General features: G+C 41.6%; 1 protein-coding gene across 2 annotated transcripts in view; it reads left to right on the top strand.

The window, feature by feature from the left end:
• The window catches only part of HEATR5A (HEAT repeat containing 5A), a 277,562-nt gene that overhangs the window by 177,305 nt on the left and 80,273 nt on the right, over positions 1-19,984 (top strand). For both annotated transcript variants that reach the window (XM_077464810.1, XM_077464809.1), the window contains one exon: positions 16,239-16,377. In XM_077464810.1, coding sequence (XP_077320936.1) covers positions 16,239-16,377 — 139 coding nt within the window. The remainder of the gene's footprint in view (positions 1-16,238; positions 16,378-19,984) is intronic.

Raw genomic sequence — 19,984 nt, 5'->3', positions numbered from 1 at the left:
AATAGGTGATTTAAAAGTATACATTTTATTATTCACAATTAAAAAAAACCTCCATGAGGCTCAAACGTTTCATAACATTTTTTAGAATGACAGTCTGACATTAAGCACACTTGTTAGGTGGCGCTACCTAATACCATATAAAACTGTACATCCCACTGGGTTTAGTAACAGTTAATGTATGGAAAGGGAGATCCAATGCATTTTAAAAATCTCTTCATCAGGGATATATATCGCTGATAAAGATATTTTTGAAATGAGCTGATTTCCCTTTCCATACATTAACTGCTACTAAACCAGGTGTGATGTACAGTTTTATATGGTATTGGGTATCATCACCTAACAAACAATTGTGCTTAATTGCAGACTGTCACTCTAAAAAAAAATTAAATGTTTGAGCCTCCTGGAGAAATGACATATGAAGCAAAAGAAATAAGAAAGAGGTTTTTGGGACTTTTGAGTGAGGCACACGTGGAAGGAAAAATTATAAAATTGTTTAATTGGCATATAAACAAAGCATATCTCGTAAACATATGATACATGGTTGAGCATGAGTATTTTTATCTATATACAAGACAATGAGGGAATGAACCCAAGAAAGAAGCAAATGTGTTTCGGTGTGCTTGCTTCTTCCTTGGGTTCATTCCCTCAGCTCCCAGGATAGACTTGCCTCGCATATCCTGACTTGCAACACTGCTTATCTAGAACAATTTATACATAAGTATTCCAGGGAGATACAAACCTCGTTTCCCCTTGCCCCTACCTTGTTTCTTACTATCTGGGCAAAACATTAGACCCCATTTGGTACCTTTTTTTCATTTTTTTTCAGTTATGCTATGCGTTTGCTCCTGATGAGTGGTGACTAGCTACGAAACGCATTAAACCTATCAATGTCATCATGTTCCCAACACATAGTTTGACCTCAACTGTGATTCATTTGTATCTTATAGCCCATTTGTATCCATTACTCAAAAAGCGTTTGGCTTTTTATACTAATTACTTCCATGGGATTCTATGCAATTTTAGATGCATGTATATGTGTGTGTGTTTATAATATAAATTCTTCTTTTCATCTTGTGTATATAGATAAAAATACTCATGCTCAACCATGTATCATATGTTTATGAGATATGCTTTGTTTATATGCCAGTTAAACAATTATATAATTGTTCAATTGAAATGAGTCCCAAAAACCCCTTTCCTTTTTCTGATTTAGAGATGGAGATGCATGATAGCATGCACCTCATATAAAGTTCCAAAACCCCTTTTGCATTCTATATGAAGCAAAGGTGTCACAAATACAGTACAACATATATGGGCCTAGAGATTTAAGTAATTTGAAGGTAGAGAACCTCTTTAAAAACTAATAAACCCTTACCATGGAAACATTTATACTCTTCCAGATGTTTTAAACATGCTTTTTTAAGAGCCTGCTTTTGTATGAAAAAACACATTCTTTTTTACTAGTCTTGTCTTGTCTTTTTTCATTTGCATTTTGTGTGTAGTTGAATAATTGCAGTATGTAACCTGTGTTACACCCACCCTGCCAGTGCTTTGTTCATGCTCTGTGTAACCAGGAACCAATCCTGCTTCAATTGTGTTGAAGTTGGAGGTTCTGGATCATAGCCACAGCTGTTTCCTGCTTTTGTGCATGTGACATAACATTTTCTGGAGTGTTTACACTGCCTGTTGCTTGACTCATTTTGATATATGCATTTGTTCATGTTGGTTGCATCTGTTTTGTTTATTTGTAATGTTCTTGCTGTGCAGTTCTGATCTTCGCTGTATAATAACTTGTTTTCTAGCTCAATTTTCTGATGACATTGTTAATCTGAGCAATGATCCCCCTGGCCAAGTCCTCCAATTTAGAGAAACAAGAAGTTTCAGAGTGTTTCCCTGTTTCATGGGGCAGGTGGCAAGAAAGTTGGTTCTTTGTTGAATCCATGTAATTGATGCAGCAGGATTACTACACGCCTAGTGGTAGAGGCCTCTTTTTTTCCTGACAAAACCTTTGCAATCAGAGGTAGGCCTTACTGGAGGATGCTGAGTAGAAGAGACCTCTGGGGTGCTTCAATGGGACCTTTACTCACCTGAGTAGCTTGATTTTTCTGCACAACCCAACACCCCCTATCCCTAAATGCCATTCTTGCCTAGGTGAGAGTGATGAGTTCCCATTTCCTCATCACATATCCCAGGTGATTGCAGGAGTAGGAATTTCTAGTGGGTGGAGCTGATGGTTGTAATTCCAGAAGCGGCCAGCCAGCCAAGGAGGACCAAGATAAGGGCACAGGACCTGGGCTGTGATACCTGAGCAGCACATCACAGCAAGACAACGCTGGATCGGCCTGACAGTTGTCTTCAATCCATTTATTTAACAGGTAAGGGGTCTGTAAAATAAACTGGGGTGACAGACGTGTCTCTTTAACCACTTTCAGACCGGACCAATTTACTGGTCAAAGACCAGACCACTTTTTGCGATTCGGCACTGCGTCGCTTTAACTGACAATTGCGCGGTCGTGCGACGTGGCCCCCAAACAAAATTGACGTCCTTTTTTTTTCCCATAAATAGAGCTTTCTTTTGGTGGTATTTGATCACCCCTGCGGTTTTTATTTTTTGCGCTATAAACAAAAATAGAGCAACAATTTTGAAAAAAAAACATTATTTTTTACTTTTTGTTATAATAAATATCCCCCAAAAATATATAAAAAAACATTTTTTTCCCTCAGTTTAGGCCGAGCGATTATTGATTGGTTTGCGCAAAAGTTATAGCGTTTACAAAATAGGGATAGTTTTATAGCATTTTTATTAATAATTTTTTATTATTTTTTTTTTACTAGTAATGGCTGCGATCAGCGATTTTTATTGTGACTGCGACATTGTGGGGGACCCATCGGACATTTTTGACACATTTTTGGGACCATTGTCATTTATACAGTAATCACTGCTATATAAATGCAGTGATTCCTGTGTAAATGACACTGGCAGTGAAGGGGTTAACCAGTGGGTGGCAGTGTAGGGGTTAAGTGTTCCTAGGGGTGTGTTACTAACTGTGGGGGGGTTGGGCTTTCATTTAGTGAACACTGATCTCTGCTCCAATCACATGGAGCAGAGATCAGCGTCACTAGTTGCTAGGCAGAATGGAGAAATGCTGTTTACAACGGCATTTCTTCATTTGGCCGCTCCGTGAGGCGATCGTGGTATGCCCGCGGCTATCGAGTCCGCGGGTCCCGCGACCGGACTCATGGGGGTCCCGACCAGCGCGGGAGTGCGCCGCCGCCGGCGCGCTCCCGATGGCAGGGCGGCAAATTTAAAGGGACGTACATGTACGCCCATTTGCCTGCCCGTGCCATTCTGTCGACGTACATCAGCGTGCGCTGGTCGGTAAGTGGTTAAGGTTACATAGCACTGAAGAGACAAATATAAATATTTTTTTTTTTAAATCTTTTTATTAATTTTCCAGAAACAAAAACATACAACAGTGGATGTGTCCGTCCAGAACACTGTCCACAACCAGTCTATCTAACAAAGACCATCTAACTACAACATCCCCTCCCTTCCCTCCCCCCCTACCCACCCACCCCTGTCAGTCATATCTCGTTATGGGAGTCATCCCAACCTGTCATATTCGGAGTCACATGTTTCCAAATCCATTACCCAGAGCCTCATGCATCGCTGATAATCCCAAATTGCCTCAGGTGATGCGATTCATAAGTATGGCAATGTGATACAATCAGAACTCCGTGTCTTGTACCTTCAAGACCCCCCCCCTCACCCCACCGTATCCCTGGAGTTACACCAGGAGTGCCATACTTTATCAAACTTTTTCCCACAGCCTCTACTCTCATAAGTAGCTTTGTAGTAAGGTAACCTTGAATTCACCAGACCCTTCCAGGCTGTAACGCTCGGAGCCTCCGACTTCTTCCAGGCCAGCAGAATAGCTTTCCTCCCATAGAAACAAAGGATAGTCAGCATCGTACGCATGGCCCGTGTAGGTGCTACGTCATCCACTAGTCCCAAAAGGCACACTTTGATGGTCATCGGTACCGGAACTGAAATCCGCTCCGAAACACATGTAACTACATCAGTCCAAAATCTCTGTATGTGAGGACAATGCCAGAAAATGTGCCCGTCATCGGCAGGAGCATGGCGACATCGCCAGCACTCCTTCGAGGCCAAGGGGAAAATCCTGCCCAGTCTAGCCGGAGTGTAGTAAATCCTATGCAGAAATTTAAATTGAATCAACCTGTCTCTCGTGGATACTAGGTGTTTGAAAGGTCGAGTCCATAGGTCGTCCCAGTCCTCCCCCTGCACCTCCGGAACTTCCCGTACCCATCGCTCCCTACACACGACAATAGCCTTAGGAGTTAGCTTAAACAGTTCTTTGTAGGTCGCCGACAAAGGTTTCACCAAGTCATCACCAGACAGCAAGGTCTTGAGGGCCGAGGGTAGGGATTCCACCCTCCACTCGCGAAACTGCACCTGAAAAGCGTGTCTCAGCTGCAGAAACCTAAATAAGTAACTATTGGGAAGATCATGTCGGGATTGCAGCTGTGAAAAAGACTGTAACTCGCCCCAGGATGTTATGTCCCCTAGTGTCTTAATTCCCTTCAACGTCCATAGCACAGGGTCAGGTAAATTATAAAAGTGGGGCAGAGTCGGGTTCATCCATATGGGGGTCCTCTAAATAGCGCAAACCGGAGACTGTCATACGACCCCAGATGCGCGGCCTCTAGGACCGTGGCTGCGTCCCCGTCATCTGCAATTAACCATCTGCGGGCGAAGACCAATTGCCCGGCTAAGTAATATTTTTGCCAGTCCGGTAGCGCCAAGCCCCCCCCTATCACTCGGCTCCTTCAGCACCTGAAGCCCAATCCTAGGGGGCCTGGGCGTCCACAGAAAAGAGGAGACCACACTGTCAAGTTGCTTAAAAAAGGCTTTCGGTACCCAGACATGCGCATGTCGCAGGAAATACAATACCACTGGGAGGAATTTCATTTTTAATAAGCTAATTCTACCCATTAAGGATAGTGGTAGCTTCGACCATGTTTGTGCTTTTTGTTTCAATAACAGTACCAACGGGAGTAAGTTAACCACCTTCAGACCGGACCATTTTGCTGGTAAATGACCAGAGGTCTTTTTACACTTTGGCACTGCGCTGCTTTAACTGGTAATTGCGCGGTCATGCAATGTTGTACCCAAACAAAATTTGCGTCCTTTTCTTCCCACAAATAGAGCTTTCTTTTGATGGTATTTGATTGCCTCTGCGATTTTTATTTTTTGCGATATAAACGTAAAAAGACCGCAAATTTTGAAAAAAAATGATATTTTCTACTTTTTGTTATTAGAAAAATCCAATAAACTCAATTTTAGTCATACATTTAGGCCAAAATGTATTCAGCCACATGTCTTTGGTAAAAAAAAAAGTCAATAATTGTATATTTATTGGTTTGCGCAAAAGTTGTCACATCTACAAACTAAGGTACGTTTTCTGGAATTTACGCAGCTTTTAGTTTACGACTGCCTATCTCATTTCTTGAGGTGCTAAATTGGCAGGGCAGTACAAAACCCCCCCAAATGACCCCATTTTGGAAAGTAGACCCCCTAAGGAAATTGATAAGAGGCATGTTGTGCCCATTGAATATTTTATTTTTTTGCCTCAAGCGATTGAATAATGACAAAAAAAAAATTTTTTTTTTTTTTTTACACAAAGTTGTCACTAAATGATATATTGCTCACACATGCTATGGGCATATGTGAAATGACACCCCAAAATAAATTCTGCTGCTTCTCCTGAGTACGGGGATACCACATATGTGGGACTTTTTGGGAGCCTAGCCGCGTACGGGGCCCCGAAAACCAAGCACCGCCTTCAGGCTTTCTAAGGGCGTAAATTTTTGAGTTCACTTCTCACTACCTATTACAGTTTTGAAGGCCATAAAATGCCAAGATGGCACAAAACCCCCACAAATGACCCCATTTTAGAAAGTAGACACCCCAAGCTATTTGCTGAGAGGCAAGTTGAGTTCATGGAATATTTTATATTTTGCCACAAGTTGCGGGAAAATTACAAACTTTTTTTTTTTTTTTTTCACAAAGTTGTCACTAAATGATATATTGCTCATGCATGCCATGGGCATATGTGAAATGACACCCCAAAATAAATTCTGCTGCTTCTCCTGAGTACGGGGATACCACATATGTGGGACTTTTTGGGAGCCTAGCCGCGTACGGGGCCCCGAAAACCAAGCACCGCCTTCAGGCTTTCTAAGGGCGTAAATTTTTGAGTTCACTTCTCACTACCTATTACAGTTTTGAAGGCCATAAAATGCCAAGATGGCACAAAACCCCCACAAATGACCCCATTTTAGAAAGTAGACACCCCAAGCTATTTGCTGAGAGGCATGTTGAGTCCATGGAATATTTTATATTTTGCCACAAGTTGCGGGAAAATTACAAACTTTTTTTTTTTTTTTCACAAAGTTGTCACTAAATGATATATTGCTCACGCATGCCATGGGCATATGTGAAATAACACCCCAAAATAAATTCTGCTGCTTCTCCTGAGTACGGGGATACCACATATGTGGGACTTTTTGGGAGCCTAGCCGCGTACGGGGCCCCGAAAACCAAGCACCGCCTTCAGGCTTTCTAAGGGCGTTACAGTTTTGAAGGCCATAAAATGCCAAGATGGCACAAACCCCCCCCAAATGACCCCATTTTGGAAAGTAGACACCCCTAAATTTAGGGGTACACTAGTGAGACTAGGTAATAAATGGCGGGTGCCCTGAAACTATAAAAAAATAACTAACCAACCAGCGTCACCTGTAACAGTTATATGGTGATCACTGGTGAAAGGGTTAACTAGGGGGCAATCAGGGGGCTTTATGCGGTAGTATATGGGGGTCCCTGGCGCTATAAAAAGCTGCGGCGAACCTAAATACCTACCTGCCTAACTAGCGTCACCTGTGACACTAATACAGCGATCAGAAAAACGATCGCTTATTAGGCTGGGTTCACACTGGAGCGATGCGGGAACGCCACGAATGCGCGGCGGGTTCCCGCATCGCATGCCTCCCGGCGGCAGTTCACACTGCCCTATGCGAACTGCTGGGAGTGTCAGTGAAATGTTAATGACACCCCCAGATCAGTTCGCATATCGCAGTGCGATCTGCAAACTTGGATCGCATGGTGTGAACACCCATGCGATCCAATTCTGCTGCGGACCAAAAAAAGGGTCCCGTGCGAGTTTGCGGCGGGTGCGACACGAATTCAGCCATACTATCTGTATAGCTGAACTCGAATCGCACAGAGATCGGATGTGATTTGCACTGCAGTGCGGTGCGAATCACATCCGTTCTCATAAACCGCTGCAATGTGAACCCAGCCTTAGTGACACTGGCGACGGGGGGTGATCACGGGGTTAAACCTTTATTGGGGGGGTTAGGGGGTACCTTAGAACTAAAGGGGGCTAACCCTAACTGCCCTAACAGTTATTAGTCACAAATGACACCCGCCGGTGATCAGGGGGTTAAACCTTTATTAGGTAATAAATGGCGGGTGCCCTGAAACTATAAAAAAATAACTAACCAACCAGCGTCACCTGTAACAGTTATATGGTGATCACTGGTGAAAGGGTTAACTAGGGGGCAATCAGGGGGCTTTATGCGGTAGTATATGGGGGTCCCTGGCGCTATAAAAAGCTGCGGCGAACCTAAATACCTACCTGCCTAACTAGCGTCACCTGTGACACTAATACGGCGATCAGAAAAATGATCGCTTATTAGGCTGGGTTCACACTGGAGCGATGCGGAAACGCCACGAATCCGCGGCGGGTTCCCGCATCGCATGCCTCCCGGCGGCAGTTCACACTGCCCTATGCGAACTGCTGGGAGTGTCAGTGAAATGTTACTGACACCCCCAGATCAGTTCGCATATCGCAGTGCGATCTGCAAACTCGGATCGCATGGTGTGAACACCCATGCGATCCGATTCTGCTGCGGGCCAAAAAAAGGGTCCCGTGCGAATTTGCGGCGGGTGCGGCGAATGGCTGAACTCGAATCGCACAGAGATCGGATGTGATTTGCACTGCAGTGCGGTGCGAATCACATTCGTTCTCATAAACCGCTGCAATGTGAACCCAGCCTTAGTGACACTGGCGACGGGGGGTGATCACGGGGTTAAACCTTTATTGGGGGGGTTAGGGGGGTACATTAGAACTAAAGGGGGCTAACCCTAACTGCCCTAACAGTTATTACAGTCACAAATGACACCAATGCAAAAAAAAAAAAAAATGACATTGGTGTCACTGTGACTGGGGGGCAGGGGTAATTGGGGGGGTGATCGGGGGGGTGTGAGTGTGCCTGGCATGTTCTACTGTGTGTGTAGAGTGTTGGTGCAACTCACCGATCCGCTCTCCTCCGTGTCGGAACGAAAAATACAGACACGGAGGAGAGAATACATCACTTCCTCTCCTGTGTTTACATTACAGGAGAGGAAGTGATGTCACGGGGGATTTCTATTCGTCGGGAGCGATCGCGAGGGGGTGGCCATGAATGAATGGCCGCCCCCTCGTCCCGGATCGCTCCCGGACGAAAACCGACCGCCGCAGGCACCGGGCGGGGGCCCGATCGGGCCCCCGACCCGCGGGAAGGCAGGGACGTACAGGTACGCCCATATGCCTGCCCGTGCCATGCTGTCGACGTACATCGTCGTGCGGCGGTCGGCAACTGGTTAAGGGTTACATAATCCTTTACTTCCGCTGTTACCCGGACCCCTAGATATTTTAAAGCGGAAACCCATTGCAGCGGTAGTTGAGGGTCAGCCGAGACATATATAAATATAAGTGGTAGGTGCTGATAACTATGTCATCAGCTTTTGTTATCCTGCCTTTAGTTTCATACTTATATTCTCCCCACAACTTTTCTCAAAGCATACAGAGTTGTGTCCAGAGATTGAAGCAAGGTGCTGGAGAGCGTGGAATAGTGTAACTTATATATGTCCAAGTTAGATTTTTTTTTTTAAATACAGCCAGGTGCTGTTGCAGATCCAGCTTTCCAGTAAGTAGACTGATGCTTCAGGTGTACTTTCAATCGTCTGTCCACCCTCCATTCATAAACCACTTTCCATTCATAAGAGCTGTAGTAAGGCTTTTATGAATTTTCTCTGAGAGTAAAAAAATATACAGTTACTTAAAGTGGTTGTAAACCCTCCCCCACAACTTTGTCCCATGTAAATCGGCATAAAAAAAGCCCTAAATGAACACTGCTTGTAGATATCTCCTTACTTGCTTAGTATTGTTGTAATCCTTGTTGTTCTGTAGAATGAAGTCACTGAGCATGCCCAGATCTCCCCTGATTTACAGCACACTCTCTATGTGCTTATCTATCTGTTATCAGGACTTCCTACGACACACCACTTAACTTTGCTAATTACTCAGAGCTTCCTCCTACACACCATGTGACCTCACATACAGTCTAAACTTTGCCAATACTGCAGTCTTATCAGCTGAAGCTGATAAGTCTGACAAAGGCAAACGTTAGACATTGGCACAAGTAAATGCTATGAACAGGGAAGCAGGGTTGCCATAGAAACATTGGATTGAGAAGGAGGCTTGGTTAACAGTACAGGAAGTGCTCAATGTAAGGGCGAAAATACACTCCACTGTGGACTCAGAAAACAATACTTAAGATGGCGCTGCCTAACCCCTGGAAACAAGTTTTTTAAAGTTTCTTTAAACAGTAAGTAATATGCGATTTGGGCTGGATTACAGTGGATATAGTCTGATAATTACTTATTATAATGGACTAAATGAAAAGAAGCATCAGAGTGGGAGAGTTTACTTCCTCTTTAAAGAGCTTGTTTTCTTCTAGATTTGACACGTTGGCTCACAAAATCTAATAATTGCTATAGACAGGTCAGTTTGTTGCAATACACAACTAACAATCTTTATCAATTTGATAGTAAATGAACACCACAACACATTGTGTAGCTATTTTATATGAGTTGTACAATTTTGGAATACTTTTGTTGTTATCCATGTTTTTCAGTTTCACTGATTTTCGTTGTTTTTCATTGTTTTAAATGGCTCAACAATAATTTGAAGAAAATCTGAAGTAAAAATGTTAACTTCCATTGCCTTTGCTTGTTGCCTGAATGTCAATGCTTTCTGATTTACAGTGTGTATAAAGTCTACACACCCCTGTTAAAAAGTCAGTTTTCTGTGTTGTAAATAATTTAAGAACTTTTTCCACCTTTTTAATGTGACCTATAAACTGTAAATCTAAAACAAACTGAAATATTTTAGTGGGAGAGTAAAAATAAAAAAATGAAAATAAAGTGGTTGCATAAGTGTGCACACCCTCTCATAGCTAGGGATGTAGCGATGTTTAGAATTAAGCAAATTGCATTCAAACTCATGTTAAATAGGAGTCAGTACACACCTGCCATCATTTAACCCCTTGACATCCACACTATAGCCAATTGATGGCCACAGCACGGACCTGAATTTCCAGGAGGCCGTCATATGGCCTCCCCTGTGCACGCTCCCTGCGCGCACTGTGATCACCGAGTCACTGAGACTTGGGTGATCACCGATCTGAGTAAGGGGCCCGTCCTGGCCCCTTACCATGTGATCAGCTGTTTGCCAATGACAGCTCATCACATGATGTAAACAAAAGCTTGATAAGAAATAAATAAAAAATTCTCACGAAAAAAAGCCGATCACCGGCTCATCTGCAAGGGACATGGGTCTGGAAGAGGCAATTATGCCTCATCTTTGCACACCATTGCCACCTGCCAGTGCCATCTATCAATGCCCACCAGTGGTGCCAATCAGTGCCACCTAGCCGTGCTGCCTATCAGTGTAACTAATCAGTGCCCATTATTGCCACCCATCACTGCCACCTATCGGTGCCCATCAGTGCCGCCCCATCCGCGTACATCAATGAAGGAGAAAAAAATTACCTGTTTTAAAATTTCATAACAAAATATAAAATATATATATATTTTTTTTAAATTCGGTCTTTTTAAGTTTTTTTTATCAAAAAGTAAAAACCGCAGAGGTGATCAAATGCCACCAAAAGAAAGCTGTGTTTGTGGGGAAAAAAATGATAAACATTTCATTTGGTTACAGTGTTGTATGACCGCGACAATTGTCATTCAATGTGCGACAGTTGGTCTGGACAGGAGGGGGGGTTTAAATGCCCGGTAAGCAAGTGGTTAAAGTGCCTCCGATTAACCCCAAATAAAGTCTCAACTGTTCCAGTATGTCTTTCCTGACATTTTCTGTGAGTCGCATTCTACAGCAAAAGCCATGGTCCGCAGAGAGATTCCAAAGCATCAGAGGGATCTCATTGTTAAAAGGGAACAGTCAGGAGAAGGGTACAAAAGAATTTCCAATGCATTAGATATACCATGGAACACAGTAAAAACCATAATCATCAAGTAGAGAAAATATGGCACAACAGCCAAGAACTCAAAATCCTTCAACAATTTATGAAAAGACCAGAAATAAACTGGTCACGGAGGCTGCCAAGAGGCCTACAGCAATATTAAAGGATTTGCAGGAATATCTGGCAAGTACTAGCTGTGTAGTACATGTGACAACAATCTCCCATATTCTTCATGTCTGGGCTATGGAGTAGAGTGGCAAGACTGAAGCCTTTTCTTACGAAGAAAAACATCCAAGCCCGACTAAATTTTACAAAAACATATCTGAAGTCTCACAAAAGCATGTGGGAAAATGTTTTATGGTCTGATGAAACCAAGGTTAAACTTTTTGGCTATAATTCCAAGATATGTTTGGAGCAAAACCAACATTGCACATCACCAAAAGAACATCATACCCACAATGAAGCATGGTGGTGGCAGAATCATGCTTTGGGGCTGTTTTTCTTCAGCTGGAAGGGTCTTAGTCAAGGTAGAGAGGAATTATGAACAGTTCCAAATGCCAGTCAATATTGTCACAAAACCTTCAGGCTTTTGCTATAAAACTGAACATGAAGAGGAATGTCATCTTTCAGCATGACAACGACCCAAAGCATACATCCAAATCAACAAAGTAATGGCTCCAACAGAAGATTAAAGTTGAATTCAATGTGCACAGGAGATGCCCTTGCAATCTGACAGATTTGGAATGTTTTTGTAAAGAAGAGTTGCAAATATTGCCAAGTCAAGATGTGCCATGCTGATACTCCTACCCAAAAAGACTGAGTGCTGTAATAAAATCAAAAGGTGCTTCAACAAAGTATCAGTTCAAGGATGTGCACACTTATGCAACCATACTATTTTGTTTTTTTATTTTTACTTCCCTCCACCTAAAATATTTCAGTTTGTTGTTCAATTGAGTTGTACAGTTTATAGGTCACATTAACCACTTGACCACTGGGCACTTAAACCCCCTTCCTAACCAGACCAATTTTCAGCTTTCAGTGCTCTCTCACATTTTGAATGACAATTACTCAGTCATACAACACTGTACCTATATGAAATGTTTGTCATTTTTTTCACACAAATAGAGCTTTCTTTTGGTGGTATTTAATCACCATTGTTTTTTATTTTTTGCTCTATAAAAGAAAAATAGACAGTTTTTGTTATAAAATTTAGCAAATTAGTAATTTTTCTTCATAAATTTTGGCCAACATTTATACTGCAACTTAAAAATCACCATAGGCGACGCTTTAAAATGTTTTACTGGTTACATGTTTTGAGTTACAGAGGAGGTCTAGGAGCAAAATTATTGCTCTCACTCCAACGTTCACAGCGATACCTCACGTGTGATTTCAACACCGTTTTCATATGTGGGCGGGGCCTACGTATGCGTTCGCTTCTGCGTGCGAGCACGGGGACAGGGGCGCTTTAAAAAAAAATATATTTTTTATTCATTTTACTTTATTTTAGTTTGACACTTTATTCCCCATTTTTGATCACTTTTATTCCTATTACAAGATTGTAAACATCCCTTGTAATAGGAATATGGCATGACAGGTCCTCTTTACAGTGAGATATGGGGTCAATAAGACTCCACATCTCACCTCTGGGAAGCCTGAAATAAAAAAAGAGACAATCATGGCTTCGATCGTAGCGGTGAGTCGGTAGAAGCAGGTAGGTTGGTCCCCTCTTGCCTCCCATAAAAACGATCAAGCAGTGGAACAGCCGCTATGATCTTATGGTAAAGGTAATCTTATGGTAAAGGTAATCGCTGGCTGAAAAAGCTGATATCTGCATGATGCCTGTAGCTGCAGGCATCATTCAGATATCCCCGCACAAAGTCAAGGACGTTGTATGACAGCCGGCAAGCGGGAAGTGGTTAAATCGTTTTTTTTTTTTACATCACAGAAACCTTTTTAATAGACATTTTAACAGGGGTGCATGGACTTCTTATATCTACTGTAATTACATGCAACAAGTATGCATATGTGAAGTCCAAACACCTGAAAAACCTACTTCTTCCATGTCAGAGAATTGGAAAGCCATTGAACAAGAATGAAGGCATCTGAGTTTTCAGCCCCGTTCACACCTGACCATATTTCTGTTTTAAGCCGGGTTCAGACCTATGCTAATTAGATATGGGTTTCCCTGCATCCAATTTGTGTAGCAGGAGAATGTGACTGGATCCCTATGGAACCGGTTCACAGAATCTCCGTTACGGCTGCGGAGTGCAGTTCACAGAAATGTGTGTCTTTGGCTCAATTTCAGGGCCAAATTCAGGCATAGATTTGGCGCTGATTCGTCCTAGATTCATCCCTGAAATAGGGAATCGGGACCCACAGCGCTCCTGTTCGATCCACAGCTGGTTCCAGTGGGAACCAAGCCTTAAGCTTGAAGCTCAACAAGCTAAATCCCATTCATTTCAATGGCCCCTTCTCACATCTGAGCATTCTGTTGCCTGATGCAAAACACTGGTCGCTCAAATAAGTATGAGCTTCTTTTTGGGAGATTGGAGGCAGACTGGGCCTCAAAGACTTGGACCATCTGAAAATGTGCGACAGTATTTTGATATTACAGTTTAAGAGCTGTCGAAGGCAGTCTTTTTCAACCTTTTTAAGGGGGTTGAAAAAATTTCTAGATCTCAGGGTACCCTTACTAAAATCAGTTCTTCGGTGGTCAGTGGGAAAGACACTGTTCGCAATGGTGACCAGTGGAAAGAATGCTCTCCCTTACAGTGGTGATCAGAAGGCCACCCTTACAAACAGCTGAAAATATATCTCACAGCTGGCTTTTCCAAATGGCGTTGGCTCCAGAACTATGCAGGCATCATCAAGTAGGAGGTCAGCCACAGCTCAAGCCCTAGCAACCTCTGAACCAAAGGGTTCGAAGGAACCCTGGCTGAGAATGGCAGGTCTAATGTAAAAATAGGATAAAAAGAATTTCCTGTATAATTACTTCGATTATTAACATGTTCTCTTGCTGCTTACATCTTAGCAGGGATTTGGTCTCCGCTCAGTTTGCTTTTTGGCATCCACTCTGGTAATGGGTGTCATTAGAAAACTGCATTGAAAAGAACAAATTTGACTTATTGATGTTAGGGAAGCGTTGTGGTAGTGCTGTTTCACATCCCACTTCCTGTCTCTTGAAATAAATAGGATCACATTTCAAGTTAAGGGTTTTATTAGGGAAGATGAGCCAGAAAAGGAATAACCAGTATATTTTTTATATAATAATTGCTGTTTAACATATAATTCCTGTTGCTTGAAAGTTTTTCTTTAGGCCCTGTTCACACCTAGGTGTTTTGGCATTTTTTCTGCTGTAAGCCTCATCTCTAAAAATGCCCAACAAGACAAATCCCATTCATTTCAATAGCCCCTGTTCACATCTGAGCATTCTGTCACCTGCAGCAAAACGCTTGTCGCTCAAAGTACAGGAGCTTCTTTTTTGGCAGATTACATGCATTTTTCTGCTTTTTACATCGGTGACCTTTTTGACCTGTACATAATCACAGCAAAAATTGTGCGACTTTCTGCCTGAAAACTATATGCTCAGGTGTGAATGCAGCCTTAAATATTGGAAATTAAATTTGTAGATGTCTTCTTTTTTGCATTTTACTTCTTCATTTGCATCTCCTCTGGTCCACTTTATTGTAAATTACTATTGTATCCCAGGAAAGTACGTTCACAACAGTTTAGTACAAGGAATGAATTGCTGCTTGATATTTTCTGCATCAGCCTCATTGCATATTGTTTTAAAATGGTAAAATTGGCCATATACTTAGAGGAGGGACAGATATGAAAGCGCAATCTGTCTTGCAATGTGTTTGGCTCAAAAAAGAATACCTGGGTCCTGCAATCATTCATAGTTAAGCTATGCAACTGAGGGTGCTTTTGACATGCCTCAGACATTCCTGGAGGTAGCTTGTCATGTAGAAATTGACAACAATTGGGCAAGGTTTTCTAACCCATTACTTTATTTTCTCTCTAATTTGTGGCTAAGGATTGTTTTAATCTGCCCATGAGCAATAATTAAAAACCTTCAGGCTAGTAGTACATAAGCAACATTTAAACCAATGATTAGCTAAAAAATTTTTGATTGGGCCATAACTGAGGTATATTGCATATTCTGAAAGATCCATCTGTTCAGCTTTTGAAGAAAACCATGGGCTCTTACAGACTAGCTCACTGGGTGGCCACATATATGGTTGAGGTTACTATTTCTTGTGCTGTTTAATGTCCGCCTATGGTTAAAGTCAGAGAGGCGTCAGGCAATTTTTGTTTCAACCCATACATAGCCTAGGACCTCACTAGCTTAAAACATGCTTTACTTCAGAGCTGTTCAGTAACCAAAGACCAAATCCTAAAATGTACCTTTTTTGTAGGTTATTTTTTACTAACCAGTGTAGAACAATTAGCTTTACAGCATTACAAATTGGTAACCATCTGTAAAGTAATGCAATTGTTAGTGAACATTAGGAATGAGCTCACAGCTGGGAGGATAAGCTAACACAGAGGAGAAGCAAACGGTTTACATGTTACTGCATTTTATAGATCTTTTGGCCAATAGCTCTCAATATTTTTGTCTTTGACTTAGCACACTAGGTATTTTTTTCTTTAAATGCTGATTTTTAATAAGTATTCTCCCAAAAAAATTGAACACATGAATAATATCTGATTTATCTATCAATATTTATATATGCTTAGCTGACTTTGCTAGGGATGTTTTGAAGGTTTCTGGTTCCTGGATATGTTATGGCTTCATGTTACTGTTCAATATCGTGTGTTCCACCTGTCATATGTACAATATCCCTTAGGTTCACCTGTGCAGCCCTCACTTGATCCTACGTCGAGCAGTCTTGGCATGTTTAAGGCAACTTGCACAACGAGAAGCAGCAGAAGTATCGGAACATGCGATGACAATGGCCAAAGATGGGCAAGAGTGTCTTAAAATGGGTGAGCCTACTTTTGATTATATCACATTATTATCTTTGCATAAAGTTTCATTGTCACACTCAGAGAACCATACGCAAAACAATTATTTAATTTTGGGTAGAGAGGGAAAAAAGCATTGATCCTCCAGCCAGACCTTGCACTTTACAGTACTGTGTTGGAGAACTCTTCTCCATATCTTTTTGTGAAGAATCCACTAATGTTAAGATTCTGCTGCATTTTTTTGTCCTGCACCCACTAGAATATCCTCTATGGGAATGCTGGAATTGAGAGCTTGGCTAAAAATCAACATGCCATTTCACATGCAAGCAGTTGGTGAAAAGAGATTACTTTTTCTGATAATTCCATTCACATTGATGAGTAATAACCATATAAAAAAAAGATTCACACTCCATTTCATTTAATGTTTTATACCATCATTGTATATGTAAATGTTTTCAAGACCCAAAACTCTTTCTCAACATGTTTCGTGAACAATGTTCTCTTCTTCAGGAGAATATTAGCATTGGATCTACAAGAACAAACAAGTTACAGTATATCCATAATATAGCTGAAAATTGCATCAAAAGTTAACAGGGTATTCTATACCTGGAATGGTACTTTGCAATTATAAACTAAAAAGGGGTTAAAATCCTGCACTTATCCTACTCTCCTGGTGAAAGGAAGTGTGACTATTGAAATGGAGAAATCAAACACATAGATAAATGAATAAAAATATATACAGTGCCTTGCAAAAGTATTCACCCCCCCCCCCAGCATTTTTCTTGTTTTGTTGCCTCACAACCTGGAATTAACATGGATTGTTTGAGGATTTGCAGTTTTTTTTATTGTGAAGCAAACAACAAATAGGTCAAATTAACCGAAAAGGTCAATGTGCATAACTATTCACCCCCCCCTAAAGTCAATACTTTGTAGAGCCACCTTTTGAGGCTATCACAGCTCCAAGTCGCTTTGGATAAGTCTCTATGAACTTGCCACTGGGATTTTTGCCCATTCCTCCTTGCAGAACTGCTCTAGTTCCTTCAAGTTGAATGGTTTTCACTTGTGAACACCAATCTAAGTCTGACCACAGTTTTTCTGTTGAATTGAGGTCTGGACTTTAACTAGACCGTTTCAACACATTTACATATTTCCCCTTAAACCATTCAAGTGTTGCTTTAGCAGTGTGTTTGGGGTCAATGTAGTGCTGGAAGGAAAACCTCAGTCCTAGCTTCAAATCACATACAGAGTGGTACAGGATTTGCTCAAGAATATCCCTTTATTTATCACCATCCATCTTTCCCTCAACCCTAACCAGTTTCCCTGTCCCGACTGCTGAAAAACATCCCTACAGCATGATGTTGCCACCTTGTTTCACTGTGGGGATGGTGTGATGTGTGGCTTTGCGCCAGACATAGCTTTTTCTTTTCTTAGTTCAATTTTAGTCTCAGCAGACCAGAGCACCTTCCTCCATACATTTTGGGAGTCTTCCACATGCCTTTTTGCAAACTCAAAACATGCCATTTTGTTTTTTGCTGAAACTAATGGCTTTCTTCTTGTCACTTTGCCATAAAGCTCAAATCTATGGAGCGTACGGCTTATTGTCGTCCTATGTACAGATACTCCAGTCTCTGCTGTGGAACTCTGTGGCTCCTGCAGGGTTATCTTAGGTCTCTGTGCTGCCTCTCTGATTAATGCCCCCCTTGCCCGGTCCGTGAGTTTTGGTTTGCGGCCATCTCTTGGCAGGTTTGCCGTTGTGCCATATTCTTTCCATTTGGTTATGATAGATTTGATGGTGCTCATAGGGATCATCAAAGATTTGGATATTTTTTTTATAACCTAACCCTGACTTGTACTTCTCAATAACATTGTCCCTTACTTGTTTGGAGAGTTCCTTGGTCATCATGGCAGTGTTTGGTTGGTGATGCTTTTTGCTTAGGTGTTGCCGCCTCTGGGGCCTTTTTAAAAAGGTGTGTCTGTATATGTAATGACAGATCATGTGACACTTAGATTGCACACAGGTGGACATCATTTCACTAATTATGTGACTTCTGAAGGTAATTGGTTGCACCATAGCTTTTTATGGGCTTCCTAACAAAGGGTGTAAATACATACACACATGCCTTCAGTTTATTTCTGAAAAACAGTTTTATGTATATGTTTTTATAATTTTACTTCACCAATTTATACTATTGTGTTCTGATCCATCACATATAATTCAGATTAAAAAAACGAACTAAAGGCTGTAATGTAACAAAATAGGTAAAAAGCCACTGGGGGTGAATCGTTTTGCAAGGCACTGTAGATAAAGCAAAGCTGCAACCTAAAAAGGTCCAAACCCCTACCATAAGCATAGATAATTAAAATAAACAGGTGCGCTAATCTATAAAAATATTCACAGTGCAAAAATACACATGACAAAAAATGTAAGGTCATAAAGCCCACGCCTACCTCAGACGCTTCCTGTGGCGCTGCTCAAAGCTCCATCGGTACTGGAACTAGGTAGTTGATACACCCAATGGAGTGTTTCAAACTACGCTACCTACGGACCCTATTTGCTGCATTCTAGGGGTCCTGGAGGATGGGATTCCTGAAGAGCTGATCAGGGTTGCAGTCTGCAGAGCACTATTTCAGGCAAGAAAACTTATTCTAATGGGCTGGAAATCCACACTGCCACCTACCACCACGTCTTGGATAACACATATGGGTAAAACCCTTATTATGGAAAAATATATATACCAACACAGGGGGTGCCCGGGCAGGTTTGAACGCATTTGGTCAAGATGGTTAGACACACCAGGTTTAAGCCCAAGAGAACTAGTGATGTCTCAACTTCTACAATATGTTTAATAGGCTAGAAGAGTTGTATGTAAGCAGAGAACAGGAGAGGGGAAGTGCGGATGGCTGGAGCAAAGAGTTGTGTAGCAATGCCATTTGGATTTTCTGGAGGGGATTGTATGGATCCAGTAATAATTCCAAAATTATGTACTGACTTGAATATCTATGCGAGGCATGTATATACATTGTGTATGATGAGTGAACCTGAGACTACCATAAGTTTTGATGTGGACAACATTTGTTTTTTCTGTATGTGCCATAACTCTTTTTTCAATAAAAAGAACTCATGTTAAAAAAAAAAAAAAAAAAAAAAATAAAGTCCACTCCTACAAAAACAAGTGTAATAAAAAAAAAGTTGATAAAATAAATCATAAAGTGAAAAATATATGATTCAGTTCATAAAAAGTGCCTTTACAAAAGAGAACTGAGTGAACCAAGTATGTGAAAACTTCTGTGCTCTTCAAGGAAATTGGGTGAACCATATATAAGGGAACTTCAGTGCTCTTCAAAATGCAAAGACTTTAACCACTTGCAGACCGGACCATTTTGCTGGTCAAAGACCAGACCACTTTTTGCGATTCGGCACTGCGTCACTTTAACTGACAATTGCGCGGTCATGCGACGTGGCTCCCAAACAAAATTGACGTCCTTTTTTTCCCACAAATAGAGCTTTCTTTTGGTGGTATTTGATCACCCCTGCGGTTTTTATTTTTTGCGCTATAAACAAAAATAGAGCGACATTTTTGAAAAAAACGCATTATTTTTTACTTTTTGTTATAATAAACATCCCCCA

Source organism: Lithobates pipiens, unplaced genomic scaffold, assembly GCF_037356315.1.
Source record: "Lithobates pipiens isolate NorthernLeopardFrog02 unplaced genomic scaffold, aLitPip1_a1.2 Scaffold_30, whole genome shotgun sequence".
Classification (NCBI taxonomy): domain Eukaryota; kingdom Metazoa; phylum Chordata; class Amphibia; order Anura; family Ranidae; genus Lithobates; species Lithobates pipiens.
The sequence above is the reverse complement of the archived record's forward strand: the minus strand, read 5'-3'. Positions and strand labels throughout refer to the sequence as shown.